At 41.4% G+C, this 23970-nt stretch overlaps 1 protein-coding gene across 2 annotated transcripts in view; it reads right to left on the reverse strand.

Moving 5' to 3' along the window:
• Window positions 1-13777, reverse strand: part of LRP12 (LDL receptor related protein 12) — an 89036-nt gene extending 75259 nt beyond the window's left edge. For both annotated transcript variants that reach the window (XM_018058337.1, XM_018058336.1), the window contains exon 1: window positions 13574-13777. In XM_018058337.1, the coding sequence (XP_017913826.1) occupies window positions 13574-13652 (79 nt within the window). In that variant the 5' untranslated portion in view covers window positions 13653-13777. The remainder of the gene's footprint in view (window positions 1-13573) is intronic.

Consider the following 23970-nt stretch of genomic DNA (forward strand, 5'->3'; position numbering starts at 1 on the left):
TAAAAAGCTCAAACAACTCAACAACAACAACAAAAACTCCAAACACTCAGATTACAAAATGGGCAGAGAATTTGAGTAGATATTTTATACAGATGGCCAACAGGTATATGACAAGATACTTAACCTCATTAATCATCAGAGAAATGCAAATAAAAAACCACACTGAGATATACCTCATACCCATCAGCATTATTATTATCAAAAAGACTAGAAATAACACATGTAGGTGAGAAAGTGGAGAAAGGAATCTCTAGTGTGGTGTTGGCAGAAATGTAATTTAGTGCACACCATGGAAAACAGTATGGAGGTTCCTCAAAAAGTTAAAATTAGAACTATCACATGATCTATTCAATTCCATTTCTGGGCATTTATCTATTAAAAAAAAAGTGAAAACACTAACTCTAAAATATATATGAACTACTATGTTCACTGTAGCATCTACAATATTCAAGCTATGGAAACATCTACATATCTATCAATAAATAAATGGATAAAGAAATTGTGATATATATGACAGAATATTATTCATCAAGAAAAAATGAAATCTTGCCTTTAATGAAACATGGGCGGCATTATGTTAAGTGAAAGAGGTCAAAGACAAATACCATATGATATCTCTCGTAAGTGGAATCTAGATACATATGTGTGCGTGTGTGCATGTGTGTATTTCCAAGGTGACAGATATAAAGAATAGAACCATCAATATAGATCACAACACAACACTACAGAAGTCTCTAATCTCCTGCAACAGTGCTTCTCAAACCTGAATATGAAAGAAATCACCTGGGGATCTTGTTAAAATGGAGTCTAATTCAGCATCTAGGGCACGGCCTGAGATTCTGCATTTATAACAAGATTCTTAGATGGTAACAATGCAGCTGGTTCAAGAACAACGCTATTGGGGGTCATGAACAAGCTTTAAGGAGTTCTGGAATCACATAGCATCACATACGCTGTTTTCTATGACTGTGCATATGTGGATTAGTTTCTAAGAAAAGGACCTACATACAGTTCTCTCAGGAGCAGGGGTGCAAGTAGAAGGGGAAAGGTAGACAGTAGAAAGTCTCTACCGTCTGTGGGAGAGGGGGAAAGGCAAAAACCAGTTTCACAGCTAACTGAAAAAAAATCATCATATTATAAACAGGAAAGATGATTTGTAAAGGCAACTATTTCACATATGTATGACAGACAATTATAACTTTTAAGACTAAGCTGAGGAATTAGACATTTCTATATTATAAACAACTATACTGTAGAAAGTTAAAACTGAGAAGACTAAATTGAAGAATCTTTAAATTCCAGAATAAAAAGACAAAGATAAAAAAACTAAGGGACAAGAAAGAAAGCCAGGACACACATAGAAAATATTTTTGAGAGCACATTACTTATAACTTTAAAGCAAATATGGACATAGAGTTGAAATTATAATATTCTGGGCAGTGGCACCCCACTCCAGTACTCTTGCCTGGAAAATCCCATGGACGGAGGAGCCTTGTAGGCTGCAGTCCATGGGGTCGCTAAGAGTCGGACACAACTTAGCAACTTCACTTTCACTCTTTACTTTCATGCACTGGAGAAGGAAATGGCAACCCATTCCAGTGTGCTTGTCTGGAGAATCCCAGCGACGGGGGAGCCTGATGGGCTGCCGTCTATGGGGTCGCACGGAGTCGGACATGACTGAAGCGACTTAGCAGCAGTAGCAGCAGCAGGAAAATATGACCTAGTATTTTTAACAAAATTGACTCATAGAGGTAGGAATTGAAAAAATATATTCTCCAGAAGTACCATGCCCTTATAATTGCAGAGTACAGTTCTATAAAGAACTTATTAAAAAAATCATAACTTCTATTATTTTAAATTCTGTTGTAGCTAGACACCTACTTAGGTCAGGGAAACAAAAGAATAATTTTTTTAAAAAATAAACAAAATAAATAAAAAGTGGGAATAAATTATGTATCTTAATTTGAATTCTCTGTAACACATCCACATACTTCAATCAAATCAAGCACTCAGTTCCCTGTAACACAGTGGGAAAAGTAATGTGGAGCTGAATCCTCTTCAGACTGAATTTATGCAATTTTACCTACACTCACTCACATTTTTCACATGGCCTCTAAATACAACCATTTCATCTGGTGCTCAAAAAACTTCTGTACCAGTGCCAGAGAGAAAACTGGATGTTTTGGCCTTCAGGAAAGTATGCTATTGAGCACTGAATATTGTAAAACATGTATGCTATGCCTGAAGATGATTTCAGGGAGTTTTTGAAGACCTGCACTTTAGCCTTACTCACTGACCTTAGAACCTAAAGTCTGTGCAGTGATTCTACTAGAGCAGCACAAACAGGAGGCTCTCATTCCATCTTCCACCCTCGGTACCAGCGTGGATACTCTTACATACAAGTAATCGTGTGCGGGACACCACAAGGTCATGGCTTACACAGTTCTGGGGCCACATTTTGGTTAATTCTATGGCTGTTACCTTTTGAGCAAATAAGTGTGGTCTTAAAGTATAATCATCCCCCACAGACTAGAAGTGCCCCTCTGGCAGAACACAGTGGTCCTATCCCTGGATTTGAACTCAGTCTTCATTCAGCATCTCCATTTTATTCCACAGACCCCACCTTCGGGTGGAATTCTTCCTGTGGAACCAGTCCATCTCCACCAAAGTATCTTACTTGCTTCTTTGGTCATAAGGCTCATTCCTAAGAAGAGGCTGACCTCTCACAGGCTCATCTCTATTATCTTGCTTAGTGAAACAAAAGTCTATCTGCACTAGGAATGAAACATTTCTCTTGTCAGCAGAACATGGTTGTTCACTTTTGCTTTCTTATTGTAACTGTAGCTATACATGTCCTAAACTCTTCCTCTTCCTCCCTAATTGCAACTGAAACACTACACTGTTCCTGACAGCTGAAATCAGTTTTAAAAGGTGTAATCTGTTATAAGTGGATCTAGAAGAATAGATTAACAGATGTGAAAAAATGAAAAAATGACCAGAGGAGAGAGAAAGTCAGCTTACAAGAGAAAGAAAAGGGGTGGAGGGAGTTAGAAAGTTTGCAGTAACTATAAACTGACATCATAGATACAAACACAAAGCCTTCAAAAATTAGTAAATGTATTCCAGCAGATTAAAAGATAATCTATCATTACCAACTTGTCCTGGTCTATCTCATAAATGCAAAAGGAGTTCAACGCTGAACTACCTGAACCTCAGTAGTTCACATGAATGTAATTTACTCCATTCATGGATAAACAAATTCATTTATTCAACAAGTACTGTCCTGTATTATGTTAGGTACAATTTCTGGCCCTCATAAATAACTTATGGTCATTTCAGAAGTAATAACTCAAGTGTCAAAATTAAATGTCTATTCCCAGAAACTTATTTCATATAGGAACTCATGTAGTAGCTTCAATTTGATTCAGAGTTGATAAAAAACCTATAGCAAACATCACACTTAACATTTTGGAAAAAAAAAAAAAGGTGCGGCGTGGGAACTATTAACACTAAAGACTGAACAGATCTCAACCACAGAGTAAGGACCTTATCTGGATCCTGATTCAAACAGTTTCTGAAACTTTATGTTTATTACAACTAGAGCAATAAATACATATGGCTAGATATGTGTGTGCATGCTCAATTGCTTCAGTTGTGTCCGACTCTTTGTGATGCTATGGACTATATCCTGCTAGGCTCCTCTGTCCATGAGGATTCTCCAGGCAAGCATACTGGAGTGGGTTGCTATCACCTCCTCCAGGGGATCTTCCCAACCCAGGGATCGAACCAAGTCTCTTATGTCTCCTGAACTGTCAGGCAGGTTCTTTACCACTAGCACCACCTGGAAAGACCATATGGCTAGATATGTACTGACAGGAATTGTGAACTTTTTAATTAGTTAGTGGTATTGGGCCTAAGATTTTTACCGAATTTTGTTTTTGGAAGCCTCCACATCTTAGAGATGCATACTGAAATATTATTGAGACTTCACATTCACATCTTAGAGATACATACTGAAATATTATTTAGACTAGATATTTGGGATCTGCTTCAAAATCATTTGGGTTTAGGGAGTAGGTGGAGGAGAGCATAAAACAAAACTGGCCATATAATGATCATTTGCTGAAGCTGGATGTTGGGTATATCAGGTTAATTATACTAGTGTTCTACTTTTGAATACATATGAAATTTTTCAGAGTTCCAAAATTGTTTTTAATTATCAAACACAATGGGGGGAAAATCAAACAAAAAAGAACAAAAACTAAATGCAAACACTAAAGATAATCTACCTTACCAGAAAATCATCTATGGATATTATTATATAGCATTACTCTATTTTTTTAAGATATTACTTAATTACTTTTATTGGAAATATACATACAAAAATGTACTAATTGCAAGTTTATAGTTCCATGAGTTATGACCTAAAAAACCTGCATTTGTGTAAACCACCACTTAGGTCAAGAAATAAATTTAGGCAGCCCCCCAGAAGCTTCCTTGGTACCCATCTCAATCACTACCCACCTCTGCCCCACTCCAACAGGCAACTACTCTCCTACATTAGTCTAACTTCTAACATTGCAATCATACAGGAGCCATAATCGTGTGTTTAACTTCTTTTAATCAACATGTGAAATTAACCGACCCTACCTGCAGCAGTGGTTTGATTCTTTTCCTTCTTTTTAAAACTTTTGTTTTTTTCTATTTGTTCTTGTAATGAGAGCAAGCTGTTCTCAAAGTGCAGTCAGTGGACTCTTGGAAATTTTCAAGACCCTTTCAGAGTTTAACAGAATACAGAAGTTCACTAATTTGATTTCAGATTCCACACTGCAACTAAACTTTAAAAAGCTACTACTTCTCAAGTCTTGGTGCAGCATCAAAGAATATTCACATTTATCTGAAAAAGCTACTAAAATTCTTCTCACACAGTTTATCTATGTGAAACCAGCTATTCTTCCTATACCTCAAGCAAAACATGTCACAACAGACTGACTGCAGAGGCAGACATGAGAAATCAGCTGTCTTCTATTAAGCCAGACATTATAGTGATTTGCAAAAATGTATAGCAACATCATTCTTATTTAACTTTTTTGGTGGAAATTTTAGTTGTCATTTTATGTATTTTTAAATCGTATGCCACTTAAGGTCACACGTAATGGGGTTTCTTTTTCAAGTTTATCATATTATTTAAAAACATCTATTTCTGTCATATAAAAAACATTCTTTGAGTCCCTCAGTAATTGTGGAGCCCTTAGGTGGGAGTGGAGGACATCCCTGGTGGCGCAGACAGTAAAGCGTCTGCCTACAATGTGGGAGATCTGGGTTTGATCCCTGGGTCAGAAGATCCTCTGGAGAAGGAAACAGCACCCTACTCACTGCAGTACTCTTGCCTGGAAAATCCCATGGATGGAGGAGCCCGGTAAGCTACAGTCCGTGGGGTCACAAAGAGTCAGACACGACTGAGCGACTTTACTTAACAGGTGGGAGTGGGAGCGAAGAGCAGCGGCAGCAGGGACATCACCCCTGCCCACCCCATGTAAAAAAATAAAATAACTGTGGAGCCCCAAGTCCCAGAAGTTTAAACTGCTGGTGTACAGTTTTCCCTTATGTGAATATACTGCACACCATAACTTATTCATCCATCCTACTGCTGATGGACATATGGGCTGTTTCTAGTCTGGAATTAAAGCAAGTAAGGATGTTATGAATATCCTCGAACATGTCTTCTGATGCACGTGACATCCTGGAATCTATTGTGTTTGTATCAGGAGCAGAAATGCTGGATCACAGGGCTTGTTTATAACGGATACTGTTTTCAAGCATTAAGCATTTGAATGTGGTTAATCTAATTGAGATGAACTATACGAATAAAATTTACACTAGATTGTAAAGACTTAGTATGAAAAACATAATGCAGAATATCTCATTAATAATTTTATATCAATTACACATCAAAATATTTTAGATCTATTAAGTACATTATTAACATTAATCTCACCTTTTTTTTTTTAATGTTGATGCTAGAAAGTTTAAAACCATGTATATGACTTACACTTGAAGCTCAGATGATACATCTGTTAGGCAGCGCTGCTCCAGGGGGAGAAGTAAACAGGAAAATATCAAATTTGCATATATTAAGAACAATCTGAGAAGCTTAGGTAACGAGCACCTAGTCTGGAGCAACCAGGAGAGATCTCCCAAAGGAGATAACATCAAAAAGCAAGCCAAAGGATAGCAGTAGTTCACGTGGAGAAGAAAGTGGTGGAGGAAGGCGGATAAAACCAGGCAAAGAGCAGTGTATGCAAAGGCCAGGAGACAGAGACCTGTGTTCAGTGTGTGCTCAGTGTAGCGCAGCAGGAACACGGTGGTGGGGAGGGGCGTGGTGGAGGAAGTGACAGGAGACACGAAAGGGAGAATCTGCTAGATCCCGAAGGGCCTAGTGATGCTTCTATTTTAAGAAAAGGGAACTACTAGTAGGTTTTAAGCAAGAAAGTTATGTAATCATATCCTCACTACAGAAGAGTCCCTCTGTGGCTGCTCTGTGTGATATGAGTGAATTAGGATAAGACTCAAGACTGTTACAATAATGGAGATTAAACAACGGTCTCTATGTGAAGAGAACAGCAGTAAAGAGATGTGAACCTTAGGCAAAATCACTGTTCTCAAAGCTTCAGTTTCTTCTAATAATACCCACTTCAGAGTTATTTTGAGGATTTAAATGAGGCATCTTTTTGCAAAGGACTTCTGTAATCTAACTCTCTGTAAAAGGTTTTGGTGTCATTGGAAAAGGCAATAATAAATCCAAGAATGTGAATTCTATTTCAGAATATGCCAGACAAAAAGATTCATGTCTTCTCCAGCTTACTAAAACCTAAAAGATAGCTTAACCATCAATGAAATTAAGTCAGATAATTACATTTGAATGGTACATTCCAACTATGACACATCCTACTGTGCTCCATTTAACATGAAAAGATTAGCACCATGTCCCAGCTCTAAAAACTGAAATGGAAGTGTATTCAAGGTAAGTATCAAGTTACTTTTATGCAGTGGTAAAAACATGAATGCACAACAATTTCATGTCTTCACCAAAGTAACACTAGCAGGGAAATGAGTTATCAAATATTCAAGAAGAAGAAAACTATTTGGTCTCAGTTATCAAATATTCAAGAACTAAAAAACTATTCAGTAGGTTTCATTTATTTTGAAGTTGTGGGACCTTCTAAAGTTATATCTTCTGTAAATAAACTATTCGGTCTAGGGCAGGGAAGGTAAAAGGTAATTTTATTTTCGCAAAAACTCTGAAGTTATCTGATCCACCAATGTATTCTTGACTCTCCTAAGATAAACAATAATCTTTAATTGATCACTTAGTAGAAAGTGTTTAACTTGGGCAAAAAGACCTTGAAATCTAACATTTGTTCTACCCTTTATTTTCTGCCTGAAACACTTTTAAAACACTGTAGGAAGTTTTGTTCTGTACTTACTTCATCAACAAAAATGACACTCCTTAGAACTGAGTTCTCCATAAAAGACTTCTTAAGCCTCTCCCCTTTTAACTTTAATCTAAGCCCACTCCCAGGGTCTGTGTTGCACAACTATTCACAATATACCTTCTTGCACTGGATGTTTTTAGCCTTCTCTTTTCTAGATTAAAAAACAGAAACTTAACTTCCTAGGGTCTACACTGACACTGATTTACTGGATCATGGAAACAGAAATGACCCTCAACCTCTCAGCTCTTTTCTTCACTCTCACCGGATGATCTCATGTTCTGTTAATTCTCCATCACCCTACCTCCAAACCTATGGATCCCTTCCCTCTTTCAGCAAGAGAGAAAGTACCCCTTTCTTCCCTATCAAAAGGCAATCCATACTCTTCCTTCTATCCACCGCTACGACCTCAGTCCAAGCTCCTGTGTCTCTCAGCCAAAACCTATCATCCTACCTCTGCCCTTGCCTGCTGCTGCTGCTAAGTCGCTTCAGTCGTGTCCAACTCTTGCGACCCCACAGACAGCAGCCCACCAGGTTCCCCCGTCCCTGGGATTCTCCAGGCAAGAACACTGGAGTGGGTTGCCATTTCCTTCTCCAACGCATGAAAGTGAAAAGTGAAAGTGAAGTCGCTCAGTCATGTCCGACTCTTAGTGACCTCATGGACAGCAGCCTACCAGGTTCCTCGTCCATGGGATTTTCCAGCCAAGAGTACTGGAGTGGGTTGCCATTGCCTTCTCCTACTTCTCAACAATTCACACAGCGGCAAAGGCAACTGCTTCAAAACATAAATCACATTATGTCACTTAAACTGTGTCAATAAGTTACACTTAAAACAAGCCCAAACTCTCTATGTTGGTTTCCAACACCCTGAGCTCCCGCCTGAGAGTCTAGACTCACCTCATCACCCTTACGACCATTGTGTTCCAGCTACTGGTTTTATTTCTTTACCTGCAACACACCAGCTCTTCCACATCAGCTCTTTTCCAGGTCTGGATCTTTATGGGTTGTTTCCCTGTGCAAAGCTCTCCTATCCCAATCCTAACATGGTTAGCTATCCTTCAGGTCTCCTATTCTCTACAGTGACGCCTTCCTCTAACTACTGTGTGTGTTATTCACTGTCTCTGACCCTTGTTTGTTTTTGTTAAAGAGCCCACAAGTTATTCACTAGACTATAAGCTCCACGACGGCAGAAACCATGTTCACCAGGTTGTCGTGTGTTACATACTGCAAGAAGTACTCCAGAAATATTTGCTAAATGAATGAGTGAGTGAAGAGAGACACAGGATTAAGCTTTAGTCTCGGTTCTATTGTTTCCTAGTAGTAGGAGCTTAGACAAGGCACAACTTCTCTGAGATTCTACTTAAAAAAAAAAAAAAAGAAAGAAATAATACCTTGTAGGATATCTAAATGAGACCTAATGAAGATTAACGGCCATTGAATGAAGACCAAGCACAGTATCTGAACTTAATTTAATGGACGTTAGTTTCCTTTCCTTCCTTCTATACTTTAGAGATGAAGAATTCCCTAAGCTAATTCTGTATTGAAACTAAACAGACAGACAGACAGACCTATCTATCTACATTTACATCTACTGTTGCACCTACTTAAAAAGACTAACGACACGCATTCGAACAGACAGACTGGTAACTGGTATTTGTAGGATCTAGTCTTGCGCCTTAGAAAATGAGGGATAAGTAGGATACATCTTACTCACCCCTGTCACAAAGGACAGGGTGGGGTGAGGAGAAAATGAAGAGAAATTAAGAAACTGGAAGGAAAAGTAATCTGAGAAATTGGAAATCATTAATTCAACCTCAACTCCTAAGCTTAGAACAACCTTCATTACCTATAAATACTTGCAGCTCGAACAGGATTAGAACTTATTCTAAAATAAAACATTTTCTATTTAAATCTACATAAATCTCATCTATATTAAATGTATCTTTACCTTTCATTTCCTTTTTACCTTTCATTCTTTTAACTATAATTTCATTGATATGACAAAAGAATAAACAACAAAGAAACCTCAAATACAAAAATGCCTCAGATCAGAGAAACAAAAATAGTATTAAGCAATTAATTTAGTTTTATTCAACATTTTATGTAATCAAGCTTGACTTTCTTAGAAGTAACTGGAATCCAGTTTAGATTTTTTTTCTTATGTTCTAGTTATTTCTACAATCTTTCTAAAATTGGAACTTCTCATCTATCCTTAAACTGGAAATTTATAAAATGCTGCAGAAAGTTTCATAAAATTCAGTGGGAAAGATTCACCCATTAAACATACACTGCAAGATATGTTATGTTCCCACATCTAGAACAGCAGTGTGTACAGAAAGAACTTATGACTACAATGAGCTCAAAATCAATTTAAAGATAACATTTTGTCACAAGTCAGTCAGTATAGGTCAGGAAGAGTTCTCACTGCTCTCAAAAGTTCTAGGAGCAAGTAACTGAAGACAACCACCTACAACTCTTCAAGGCTACCGTAAAATGATATACAAATACAACAAACACTTTAAGTTACATTTTAAGGCTTCACATAGGGCAGAATTTTACAAATTAAGAATTGTATTCGCTAAGTGGGTCCAAGCCAGTAAATGAAGGAAGGAAGCAGGACAGAAGGGAGGTAGAATAGACTAGAAAACATCAGCAAGAATCTCAGGTGGTACCAACAAGTATTATTTCATGAACTTTGTTTTGTTCTGGGAGTAATAAAAAAATGCAATATTTTAGGTATTTTATGGCTTTATTTTTATTTTAGGTTTGAGTAGAGGGAAATAAAGATTAGAAAACATTGATCTGGGAAACAAACAGAAATGGAAAAGGAAAAGTTATGGAACCGCCACAGTTACCAAATTATGGTTAGCTTGTATTGACCAGGAGACAGACAGGGAAACCTCCATGCATTCTAACAGTCAGATGTCCCCATGTGAGATATGGAGAAACTACCTTTCCCCCTTACAGCCAGCCTAACACAGTAAAAAGCCGACTCACTGGAAAAGACTCTAAAGCTGGGAAAGATAGAAAGCAGAAGAGGGAGACAGAGGATTAGACGGTTGGATGGCATCACCAATTCAATGCACATGAGTTTGAGCAAATCTGGGAGATAGTAAAGGACAGGCAAGCCTGGCATGCTGCAGTCCATGGGGTTGCAAAGAGTCTGACACGACTGAGCAACTGAACAACACAGTGCCCAGCAAAGCTCACAGCTGCCCTCACTAACTGTTCTTATTCCTACAAACTTCCAACGGCAGAGGTCAACCTTTACCTTCCCCTGCCAGGAACATTCAGTGCAGTTAAGATACAGCAGCTCGTGAAGATAATTATCAGTCTTTGAACAACTACTCCTATAAAACATTAACTGTATTCCGTATCATAATCAAGAGTTTCAAATGAGGCGCAGGCATTCAGAAAAGTAACTTGGAAGGAAAACAGTCATACTATTCCACTAAAACAGTCACATTTAATAGTTACAGGGTCCATGAAGCTGGTCATGTGAAGAGACTAAACACCAAAATACAGATAAGTTTTTAAGGGATTTGAAATGTTTCAAAGATTCACGGCACAACCTGGAGCCGTTTACGACTACATTTTAATAGACAAGAGTCACTCTGTGAAGGGCTAGTATTGGAACTGCCCCAATAGCCAATCCACCTGTATTCCACCCCTCCCACACACACACTGGGTCTAAGTTAAGCGTTACTCCAAATATTCAGTTGCATTAACAGAGGTTTCTCATTATTTTTGAAGCCACTTTTTGGAAAACACATGTTTTGATGTAGATAAGGGACAGCTCCATAAACTACAGGGTGTATTTGTTCCATAGGCTCAGAACAGGTACTTCTCCGGATGCATCCACTACTTGTCACAACTATTGGACACACAAAACCTCACTACTATATGAACACACACCCCCTCCCACACTACTCTTCCAGCTTTTTTCTTCTAATACAAATCCACAGAGGACTGAAGAGACCGAAGAGGACAAAAAGTGCAGCAATAAAGAGATTTTCCCCAACTGCAATGAAGGAGTGAAGGGCTCCTTTAATTTCTGCTCACAGTTTAATGTTCCGCCTGGCTCACTACCTCCTTTTTCTTTATACTTTGAAACCTGCTGTGTAGCTTGGTATATCAACCATTCACATAATCACTCGCTAGTTTTATAATCTGATGCCACATTGTTGGAAAAAGGAGCTTCAGTCTTTGCCTACTAACAATTTCTCACTAAACACAAATTCCCCAAACATAAATATCTGATAAGCACCTACTAGAAAGTCATTCTTGTGCACCAAGACAAAATCATGGGGTTCACAGCCTCTTATCCCTAGAGGCCAAAAGACTTTTAGTTCAAACACTAATGGCATAGCTTTTAATGAAAGCAGAGCTAAGAGAACCTGTTTGTTTATCCATTCTGATCAGACAACACTGACTCAATTCTGATTACAGTAGAGGACAAAGCTGGACGCTCTTAATCACACTAAAGATGCCTCTCTCTTTCTTCTCTCTCCTAGACCATTACACCAAACCTAGTGCAGAACTACACCCACCTTCAGGCTAGAAGAAACACATAATAGCTTATTGATCTCTGGTGTAGACCCAAACCCACAAGTCACCAGGCAAGTAGGGATCACAGCCACTTGATGCAACTAACAATCAAAAGTTTTGCACTGGGTTTTCTGGTCACAAATAAGCACACCATTGGCAATGACCACATCAAATGTGGACCAACTCCCCCCAAATAAAAATAATAATATATTAATCAGCTCAGGGAGCAGCGATGCATTGTGAACCGTACAGGAAAACTACAATTTCTTGGTTGTCAGTAAAGGTCCATTTCAGTTCACTAAATTCTTCATTTCCTGTAATTTCTCAGGTTTTTAAAAGTTATGGTCACATTCAATCCTATAGATAAGTGCTTTCAAAAGAGATAATGCTCCCTTGTAAATTACATGGGTGGAATTAAGCGTTTGCGGCAATTTTTAGAAGTAAAATTTACCTAAGAATGGCAACTTCCAATTATTTCCCTCTGAAGAAATCAAACCACAACTCCCAAAAGTAAAGGTTAACGGTGTTCTCTGAAACAACGATTCAGTGTTTTTTAACTGAAGGAACTAAGAACAGTCAAGTCAGAAGTGGAACTCAAAGTATATCAAGCAATGACTGTTCTTTCCAGTGAATTCCATGTAGCTCTTGTTCTGACCCCTGTGTAATACATAAAGCTTGGTCCTCGTTCATAGCCTCAGCCTTCTCTTAACCTCAAAGGCATATATACGTAATAACAACCCACCGACTGGAATAAAGCCACAGTGGCAACATTAGCGGACAATGATGGGTGAGACAACAAACGAACCGGGAGTCAGCACAGACAAGTACGCCCCAAGAGGGAGAGACTGAGGGAGGGCTGGAAACGATTTTCTGGCCTTCTCCCGCGCGTTGCTCCAGAGTAAGGGGTAGGATCTTGCATGCCGGGGGATCAGCAGAGCCTCGGCCCCCGAGGTGCAGGGATAGGAAGAAAATAGCAGGCTGCTTCACCAGCGAGTTGGGGAAGGCGGGGAGTCGGTGCGGTGGGAATTCCGCTGCGGACAGAACTTCCTCGGCCCGGGAGGGTCGAGGGGGGCTGGACCGTCCCGGCCGGCGGCGGGGGGCGACCTCCCTGTCTCCCTCCCCCACACCGTACATCTTTGTCGTGTGTGGAGTGTGCCAGGGGCGACGAGTTCCCAAGGAGCCGGCCGCCGGGGCCCTCCAGCCCGGATTGGGAAGTCTGCTCGCCACCCTCGAGCTTCTCGAGGGGTTGGGGGGCTCCCCCCACTCCGGGGACGCGCAAGCCGCTCTCCAACACCCCCGAGGGTCTGGAGGCGGACGAGCCGACCCACAGCATCTCCGTGTCGGGGGGGACACCTCTGCCGCTGCACCCACCCCTCGCCGGGTCTTTTGTCCCGCTGGCAGCCGGGGTCTCTAGCCGGCTCCTCGGAGAGCCCCTGTCCTGGAGGCCTCGGGGCTCCGGGTCGCCCCAGCATTTTTTTTTTTTTTTTTTTGTCAGCGGGGTTGAGGGGGGGCGCGGAAACGTGGACACATACCGTACACCCCGGCGAGGAAAAGCAAGACCAGCGCAGACCTCCACCGCGGAGACTCTTTTGTGTTCCAGCGACGGGCCATAACCACGGCAGATGGAGGGAGCGAGGAGGAGAAGGAGGAGGAGGAGGAGCCGGGGCCAGAAGCCGCCGCCGCCGCCGCCGCCGAGCCCCCGGCGGCTCCCTGCGCTCTCCGCGGCGGCGGGAGGGGGAGGGGCCGGGCCGCCGCCGCCGCCGCCGCCGCCGCCGCCCGCGCGCGCTCCCTCCCTCCGGCCCCCTCCTCAGCAGCTCGCCGGCTCCCCCCGCCCCACCCTCCCGGGGTCCGCGCGAGAGCCCTCCGCCTCCGCGGGACAGCCCTCCCGGGGGCAGGGGTAGCCGGCACCGGAGCGAGGCGAGGCGAGGCGAGGCGAGCCGGCGGCAGACGCGCGACTCCGGCCTCGCCTCACGCCGCACAGGCTGGCCGGCGCCCGCCGCCACCCGCCAGACAGCGCGAGCCGGCACCCGCGCCCATCCGTGCGATCGGCGATCCCCTGGCCCGCCTGCCTTGCTCCCCGCCCCCTCCCCCCCCGCCGGACTTTCTCCGTCTCCGGGGCCGCGTTCCCCGCGACGGGAGCCGGAGGAGCAAGGCAGCGCCAATCGATGAGTGAGCGCGAGAACGCCGGCCGCCAGGTTTTCCCGGCGGGGGGGAAGGAGTTGCCAGGGGGCCGGCTTCGGAGCTCCGCCGCCGCCTGAGGCCTCGGGGCAGCTTCCCGTGGGGTGGTGTGAGGGCGAGCTGGGAAGCGGAGGGTGGCCGCCTGAGCGAGGAGAGTGGGTGTCCCAGAAGCTGGGAACTTGCGAGTTGCTCTTCCCTACCCCTCCCTACTTCCACTTAATACCGGCGCGAAGCCCGGAGTAGGTGGGTGCAGGTTAGTGCGGGGACCCGGCCCGCCGGGTCGCTGTGGATGCTGCCGGGGACCTGGGGCCGGACGCCCACGCTCAAGGTGCCCGGGAATGAGCTAGGCAAGGCTGGAGTACCGAACACTTCCAAACTGGCTTGGAAGCGGTGTGACCATCCCGCGGGGGAGTTGGAGCTGGCCTGGGATGCTCAGCCTGAGTCGACCTTGGGGGCCGGGAAGTGGGAGAGGGATTCACTAGGCAATCCGTCATTTCCTTGAGCATCTTCCCCCATCCCAACAAGTGTGACTGCATCACCGTAGCACTTTCCAAATACATTTGTTGTGACTCTGGCACGTCAGACCTCCCGCCTGGTATTTTTCAAGTGTTGGTCTACACTTCTTATCTCCCTTAGTAGATTATCACTGGCCTTTACACGCACTCCCTGGGCTGTTGAAGGAAGACCTACCATGCTCTGTGCTGTCCAATTGACATTGATTATCTTTTTAATCCCTAACAACCTTGTGAGATAAGTTTTATTATACATATTTCATAGATAATAAAACGCGACCCAGGTTAAATTATCCAAAAGAGTGTAACAAACGAATGGTTTGAAACAGTATTTCTCATCCCAGATTCAAGGCTGCTTCCTCTCTGCTGCAACGTACTCTGTAGCACAATGCTTAGTGAATAGCAGGTAAATATTAAGATTTAAGAAGAATTTCTCTGAAGGGATATTTACTCTTTCTGTCCCCTACCGTTTTGACCCCTTTTAGATTTTTTTTTTTCCTGGAAATGGTATTCCAAACGGTGAGAAAATTTATTAACAAACAATGCAAGACCCAGTAATAACGAATCTTGTATTATCTGGCAAAGCAAACACAATCTAGATCTCAAAAAATGTTTTGCACTCTTGCTGGAGAAAAATGGAGCAGCTTCAGTGTTCATTTAACAACCAGCGATTGTCTTTCCTAGTTTTAGGAGTGGAGACTCCACTGGCTTGATTCTTGAGATCTCTTTCCAGAAATTGTGATGCAGACTGCTGTGTTTAGATCAGGTCACAAACAAAATGAAGAGACTGCAGGGTACTGCCTCTCTGCCCTTTTACTCCCAGTCAAGGAATCCTATCTCCCAGACAAGACTCAGAATGCTCTCCTCCTTAACTCTTCCCTTTGCCCCCTCTCACCTTTGTACTTTCTCAGCCTCCCACCCCCACCCCCCAGACCTGTCTTCTGACAGGTACCAAGTTCTCAAACCTTTTGGTCTCAGGGACCCGTGTGTGTGTGTGTGTCTGTGTGTGTCTGTGTGTGTGTCTGTGTGTGTGTGTGTGTGTGTCCATGGACTATTCAGTCAGGCTACCCTGCCTATAGAATTCTCCAGACAGGAATACTGGAGTGGGTTGCCATTTCTTTCTCCAGGGGATCATCCTGATCCAGGGATTGAACCTGTGTCTCCTGCATTGCAGATGGATTCTTTACCATCTGATCCACCAGGGAAGCCCTAGGTCCCCTTTAAAAACACTTAAAATTTGCTGAAAACTCCAAAGAGCTTTTGTTTAGGTGCGTCACATCTACTGATAGTTCAGTTCAGTTCAGTTCAGTCTCTCAGTTGTGTCTGACTCTTTGGCGACCCCATGGACTGCAGCATGCCAGGCCTCCCTGTCCATCGCCAACTCCCGGAGCTTAACTCAAACTCATGTCCATTGAGTTGGTGATGCCATCTCATCCTCTGTCATCCCCTTCTTCTGCCTTCAATCTTTCCCAGCATCAGGGTCTTTTCAAATGAGTCAGCTCTTCACATCAGGTGGCCAAGTGTTGGAGTTTCAATATCAGTCCTTCCAATGAATATTCAGGACTGATCTCCTTTAGAATTGGACTGGTTGGATCTCCTTGCAGTCCAAGGGACTCTCAAGAGTCTTCTCCAACACCACAGTTCAAAAACATCAATTCTTCGGTGCTCAGCTTTATATAAGTCCAACTTTCACATTCATACATGGCTACTGGAAAAACCATAGCTTTGACTAGACAAACCTTTGTTAGCAAAGTAATGTCTCTGCTTTTGAATATGCTGTCTAGGTTGGTCATAACTTTCCTTCCAAGGAGTAAGCATCTTTTAATTTCATGGCTGCAATCACCATCTGCAGTGATTTTGGAGCCCCAAAAAATAAAGTCTGCCACTGTTTCCACTGTTTCCCCGTCTATTTGCTGTGAAGTGATAGGACCGGATGCCATGATCTTAGTTTTCTGAATGTTGAGTTTTAAGCCAACTTTTTCACTCTCCTCTTTCACTTTCATCAAGAGGCTCTTTAGTTCTTCACTTTGTGCCATAAGGGTGGTGTCATCTGCATATCGGAGGTTATTGGTATTTCTCCTGGCAATCTTAATTCCAGCTTGTGCTTCATCCAGCCCAGCGTTTCTCATGATGTCCTCTGCATATAAATTAAATATGATATTTACCATTTCAAAATTAAAACCATTTTAAAATATGTATGCTGCTGCTGCTAAATCACATCAGTCATGTCCGACTCTGTGCGACCTCAGAGACGGGAGCCCACCAGGCTCCCCCGTCCCTGGGATTCTCCTGACAAGAACACTGGAGTGGGTTGCCATTTCCTTCTCCAACACATGAAAGTGAAAAGTCAAAGTGAAGTCGCTCAGTCGTGCCTGACTTTGCGACCCCATGGACTGCAGCCTACCAGGCTCCTCCGCCCATGGGATTTTGCAGGCAAGAGTACTGGAATGGGGTGCTGTTGCCTTCTCCTAAAATATGTATAAATTCACTTAAACAGTTTGTTACAGGTTAACTCTTTTCCAGAACAAAATCTTTAGTAAAAAGTATGTCATTGTTTCCATCTTTATAAATCTCATTTTCATATCTGCTTCTGAACCCAGTCTGTTACAAGATGTTCCTTTGTTTAAAGTATATGAGGAAAATCCAGATTCACACAGATATGTGATTGGCGAAGAGAGGACCTTGTATACTTCCCCAGGGTCCTCAGATAAAATTTTGAAAACTGTTGATCTAGGTGTCTAACTTACTACATTCAAAAATCTAATTATTTTGGTTCTCATTGGAAAAAAACAATAAATATTCATTCTAAGGGTATTAGCAGCTGAGCACTTAAATGTTCATCAACTAAGCGTATTTATGTTTCAAGAGGGAACATTTTATTTCTACCAAATCTAATCCTAATTGATCATGTGTTTCTCAGCTGGCCCGCTCCTCAGGCTCAGGCTCTCTTGTCTGAGTTTTTGCGACGCCATGGACTGTAGTCCACCAGGCTTCTGGTATTCTCCAGGCAAGAATACTGGAGTGGGTTGCCATTGCCTCCTCCACGGGATCTTCCTAACCCAGGGATTGAACCTGGTCTCCTGCTTGGGTGATGGATTCTTTACCACTGAGCCACTTGGGAAGCCTGGGCCCAGGCCTAGTATTCAGTATTACCTTTTTCTCACCATGTCTATTGAGCTGAGAAACTAGATGTTTCTACTACTAAGCTAATATGGAAAAACCCAAACAAACTTTTGGACCACACCAATATATCAAATTAACCCATATATGAGAAAGCACTTAGAAATCTATAAAAACTATATAAATTGGTCAGTACTAGTAACAGTTTTGTTGCCGTTGGAGTGCTGATTTAACTTGGCCAGCATTCTAAGCTACACCCTATAAAGCATAAAGCATGCTCCTGAGACTCTTAGTGGTTCTTAGTCTCAGTCCCTGCGTCCTTAGATGTATTTCAAGGATCCTGAAATTGTATGAAATTTTGTGCTTGTATATTTTTATAGGCAGAAGATTTGTTATTTTCAGCAGTTTCCTGAAGGTCTGTGTCAATCATTTTTAAAAATGTTTAAGAAAAATTGAATGAAGCAGCTACTTGAGTTGCTTCTTAATCCTTTTCCAAATGGTTCTCAAGCTCCTTGAGGACATGCATTTGGGAGTGAAGAAGTACATGGACTATGTATTTTTCCCCTTGACTATTCTGAAAAGAGCCGTGCTTTTCCACTTTGTGGAGATGTGCCTGTAAATAATCCTTTTGTTTTGATTTTGCACTTCTCTTTCCTCCTTTTCTAGCTATCACCATAGATGATGGTTTAATTTTTACTCTTGTCACTAATAAAAAACTGTTTCCTTCTTGGTGTAGACCTTGCTTCATTTAGTAGCCTTTAAGAACCTCATCAACACCCAGTGAGGTTAGACTGGGAAATTAAGTCTACCACTGTGCACATCATCTTTTATTGGAAAGAAAATTGATGGTAGTAGTTTTTCTGCTTGGCATACTGCCAGGCAATGCTGAATCTCCTAACTCCCCCTCAAAGGAATATTATGTTTATAAAAGAAAAACAAACTTGATAAACACATACAAATAACTAAAGGGAAAGAAAAGAATTTTAAAGATTGAAGTTAAATGAGAGATCTTTACAAGCAAATTGTAATTTCCATTGGAATTGAATAATAGAGGGTAGCAAATGAGATCCATCAATCTAGGCAACTTCTATACCAGTTCCCTAGCACATTTATTGTGTTTATTATTTATTGTGTTCTATGCTCTGACAGCAGACCCAGCATTGTACCAAGTAGTCAAAGACATCATCCTGGCTCTAAATTGAATATCTCCAGTCCACACAGATTTAGTTTTACCTTCATAAGCTCAACTTCTTAATTGTAAAACCTGATTGCAGAGCATGCATGAATTTACAGGGCTAATATCTATCTCTTGTAGCCATATGAAAGAGTTGCCCCTACCAAGAAAAAAGGAGGGAAAGGAAGGTTGACTGCAGACATTGGTATTTATAGACAGATACTCTGAGTGTTTTTGCTGTTTAACTCTGAGGTTTCAAATGTACATTACTGTATTTTTTAAGTTCTTCCCATTATTGACTGAGAACATGAACCAGAAGTGCTGATAGGGTGGAATCTTCTTTATATGAGTCCATCAGAAGTGAATTTAGCAACAGTGATGACAACCCAAGGAATTTTATATTGCTAATTTCAGGCAAATATAACTTAACTGTTTGTACTCTGCCCAAGTGGAAAACGGATTTGAAGCTCCCAATGTATTTGGCAATATAGAATTAATATATTGTAGTATTTAAAAGTATAGGCCTTTAGAGTTTTAACAGAGGCGAGTTTGACCTAGGCGATTAACTGTGGTCAAGTAACCTAACCTTTTGTACTTCGTATTACCACCAAAAATGGGGACATATGGGGGCCTCATTAGATTATTTGCATGCCTAAAATAAGGTAAGAATAATTGCTAACATGTATTAATTACTTTCCCTGGAGCAGGGCATGGCAACCCACTCCAGGATTCTTGCCTGGAGAATCCCATGAATAGAGGAGCCTGGCAGGCTACAGTCCATAGGGTCACACAAAGTCAGACATGGCTGAAGCAACTTGGCACACACACACATTGAGTACTTACAGCATGCTACACATTCAGTCCTCAAACAATCCTATAATGTCCCTACTATTATCATCTCCACTTGTCAGCTGAACAAACAGGCAGAGAAAGGTTCAGTAGTTTTCTCAAGAACACACAGATAATAACTTCATTGTTCAGACTCAGGCAGTCTGACTTCAAACACGTACTTTAATCATTCTACCACATTTTATGTAAAGTACTTAAGACAATGCCAGGAACTTAGTAGGTGCTCAATAAATGGCGCCACTGTTATTAAACACACAAATGACATAAGCTACCAGGGAATCCCAAATGACATAAGTAAAACAATTTTTATTCTTTAATCTCTTACCGTTTAGAATGCAGTATACATAGTAGTTTTCTGTCTTCCTTTTATTTCCTAGAAGTAGCTGATACTACTCTGAGTTTGGTTTAAATTAGACATAAGCCTTTAAAGTTTTATTTCCTTGAGTTTTTGGAAAACATGAAGCAAGCATCAGTTAGATGAAACATAAGTCTGGCTTTTTGCTGCTTGTACTAAGAAATTTTTTTTTGGTGACCTTGTAGTCATTATTTATAGTTTCCTTTGAAGATCAGAGAACCTTAGGTTGCTTACTGCCCTAATCTTCAGAGACGATCTATGACAGATTTTTCTGATCCCAAAGAATACATCAAATCACATGAAACTGCTCAGTTATCGGGCCATGAAAACAGAGGTCATTTCTACTAAAGAATGGATTACTCCAGCTTCATCATGAAAAGAATATTCTCCTTGGAAATACCCAGATGCGTTTGCATTTTGAATATGTACCAGCTGTGATGGGAAAGAACAGTCTAATCCTTTCGATTTCTGTAGTCTACTGCCTCACTTGCACACCAGGGGATGTGAAAGAAACGGTGTCAAAAAGCATTTCAATATAAAAGTTTTATTCTCATACTCAATAAAATGAATTAAGTAACTGAAACAAAAAAAAAAAAGTTAAACGCTTCAGAATATTATGCCAGTTGGTTCTAGTCACCAGGCACTTAACTCTAGTCACCACAACCTTTTTCCATGCTGTGGCTAGCTCTGCTTAAGTGTAGATACTCCTGAGATGGAAACTCCAATTTACAAATACTCATAGTACAAAATTGTATAAAATACTTTAGCTCTTTCAATGTATGATTTAAGGGCAATTACTGGCAGTTGGCAGGTAGAGACCTAGTTACATGGCAGCCACTTCAGCTGACCCGTGAATGTGAAAAAGGACGCAGTCCCAGAGCAGCTGTGCTGACGGTGCTTGCTCTGGATCAGACTCCCAGCAGTGCTAACCTTCAGGACTCCAGGGACCAAGGTATGTGGGAGGATGCCGTCGTCCAACAAGTCTGTTCTCTGTGTTGTTCATCCTCATCAGGACAGTTGACCGAGACCCTCAGGAGACTCCTGCTGCAGGTTTCAGACCTCTTCTGGCAAACCACTTAATGTGTACCCCTCGTTCACTCAGTATGGAGACCTGGGTCAGTCTATGAAGATGGGAGAATTCACTAATCCCATCGGTGACCCCTGGACTGGTGCATTTGCTAATCTGAAGAGTAGAACCAGAATCTTCAGATTCTCCCATCTTCATCGAGGGTGACGGACAAAGGAAAGAAGAGAAAGCTGCAGTGAGATGGGGTCTTTTGTAAGTTTTGTTCACTGCATCTTCAGCACCTCAAAGAGGGCCTGTCTCCCAGTAGATGCTCAGGAAACATTCATAGAGTGAATGAATAGGGAGTTCAGAAATGAAACAGATCCCTGGCGGGTAAGGAGAGGCAAAGCTGTTGGGCAGTGTAACATCGAGGAGAAAGGACCCATGCTTGTCCTGTCATTGCTGCCTAGGTGGTCTGCAGAGAAGGCAGCCTGCTTTGGAGCTCAGGCAAACATGGAGTGAAACATCAAGTCTTGGTCTTTTAGGAAAAGCCGATAAACCTCATTTGGAAGATGAGGCCCATTTCACCTTGTGTGCTGAGACTTAAGATACTACTTTATGAGGTTCTAAAAAATCTCATGAAGTGAGAGGGACTTCCCTGGTGGTCCAGTGGTTAAGGGGACATGCTGCAGGGCAACTAAGCCCACGTGTCACAACTTCTGAAGCCAACGCTCCCTAGAGCCCATGTTCTGCAATAAGAGAAGCCACCGCAATGAGAAGCCTGCCCACCACCATTAGAGAGTAGCCCCCACTCCCCACAACTAGAGAAAGCCTGCCCCTGCCTGCAGCAATGAACACCCAGCGCAGCCAAAAAAAAATAATGAAAGTAATTAATTGATTAAAATTTATTATTAATTTAAAAACCTTAATGAGGAGGTCAAAAACCGAATTCTGGTATTAAAGCCAGTTTCCTATAATTTTATTTCCAGTGTTTAATATTTCCATTATACTATAGGTTAAATGGACTTTTATGGCCTCAGCTGGGCTTGTATGATCTATAAGTTGGGCACTATTTATTTTATTGATTATTAAAATAAACAGGACCTTTGTTCTCTAAACCAACAGAAACCCTTAGAAAAAAAGAAGACTTTTTAAAGCATTCTCCTTCAGAGGACTGTGAATTTATGCCTTGCTTCGGGTGTGTAGAGAAATTCCAATTCCATTGTCTATGAAGTTAAACTGTTCCTTAACATCAGTCTAAGAGGTGATGAAACCAATGTCCAGTGTGAAGTCAGGATCAGAGGGCAGAGAAGGAAACCCAGGTAGCCAGTAAGAATTCAGGATTTGTTTAATGTATTTTGAATTTCTGGGTCATCAGTCACTCCCATATTAAAATGTAAGTACAAAGAGTACTTTCCAACTTCCAAATTCTGAAATATTGTTTATCATTTGTTATAATCAATATGGCCTTCCCTCCATTTATATATACTTATTTAAGTTGATTGTTTGGGAAAATAAAATCAATTCCATCAAAATTAACAAGAATATTGTTGAAATTGTAGTAAGAATTCACTTTATATTTTTGAATACTTGAGATATGTAAAGACTGTAAAATGTAGCTCATATAACCTAATTCAGTCACTTAAAGGTAGAGATCTTACTCTGGCAGTTATTACAGATACAAGGGAACTTGTAATCTAGTGAAGAAACAGATACGTCAATAAATATAAGTATCACTCATTCATTCAACAAATATTTATTGAGCACCTACTATGTGTCAGTAATTTTTTTCAGATGTTGGAACTGCTCAGTGAATGAACATGGTGACTGCTAGGCAGGGGTACATGTACATGAGATACACCAGAACTGCAGGGAAAATCAGACAGGGCCTCACAATGGAAAAAAATTCGATTTGAGAAGCAAAATATAAGTAGGAGACTGACAATAAAAAAGGAGGTAGGCATCAGAAATGATTCCCAAGAAAGAACCTTTGAAGTAAATCTGTTTTGAAGCCAGACATGGTTTCTCTCCCAGGAGGATGGGAGAGAAAATATTAAACATCCTTGGTGGATGTTTGAGGGTGAAATGTCAGTGGATGGTGGAGAGAATTGGGGCCAAGGAGGATTTCCAGATGCCCGCCTCTAAGGTAACCTCTTACCTCGAAGCAACCCCTGCCTAAGGTAGAAGATACAGCAGTTCTAGCCTGACTGATTTTTCCTCCTAGAACCATACTAAACCTTTAGAAGACTGAAAGGTCGCAAACATTTATTAAATCAGTGATGTTCTTTTTGGAAATTGTATTTTTGGCTGATAGTATTTCAATGTACTTAGTTGCTAACATAATAGCCAAGGCACACATATCCTCTATCTTGTTTAATGCCAATTACTCTGTCACTATTTTGCTCAGAGCTATTGGAATAACATCAAATGTGGTTTGGGACAGACAAGTTCAAGTCCACAGGGGCCGTATTTCCATGTCCACTGAATCAGCTGTTTCCTACTGAATTTTTTTACAACAATATTAATGACTGACTTCTGTAGAGCCAAGTAGCTTGATCATGCTTTTAATTTAATTCAGTTGTTTAGGAAAGGGAAACAACTGCATTAATCATTTTTAAGATTCAATTTATGCATATGATATGGATATCATGTTTCCTGAAAGTGTTTTTGCTGAAGTCGTTTGATTAGGGAAAAAAAAAAAGAGTAGCTGAGTGAGTGAAAAATTTAATTGTTAT

The sequence above is a fragment of the Capra hircus genome, chromosome 14 (assembly GCF_001704415.2).
Source record: "Capra hircus breed San Clemente chromosome 14, ASM170441v1, whole genome shotgun sequence".
Taxonomy (NCBI): domain Eukaryota; kingdom Metazoa; phylum Chordata; class Mammalia; order Artiodactyla; family Bovidae; genus Capra; species Capra hircus.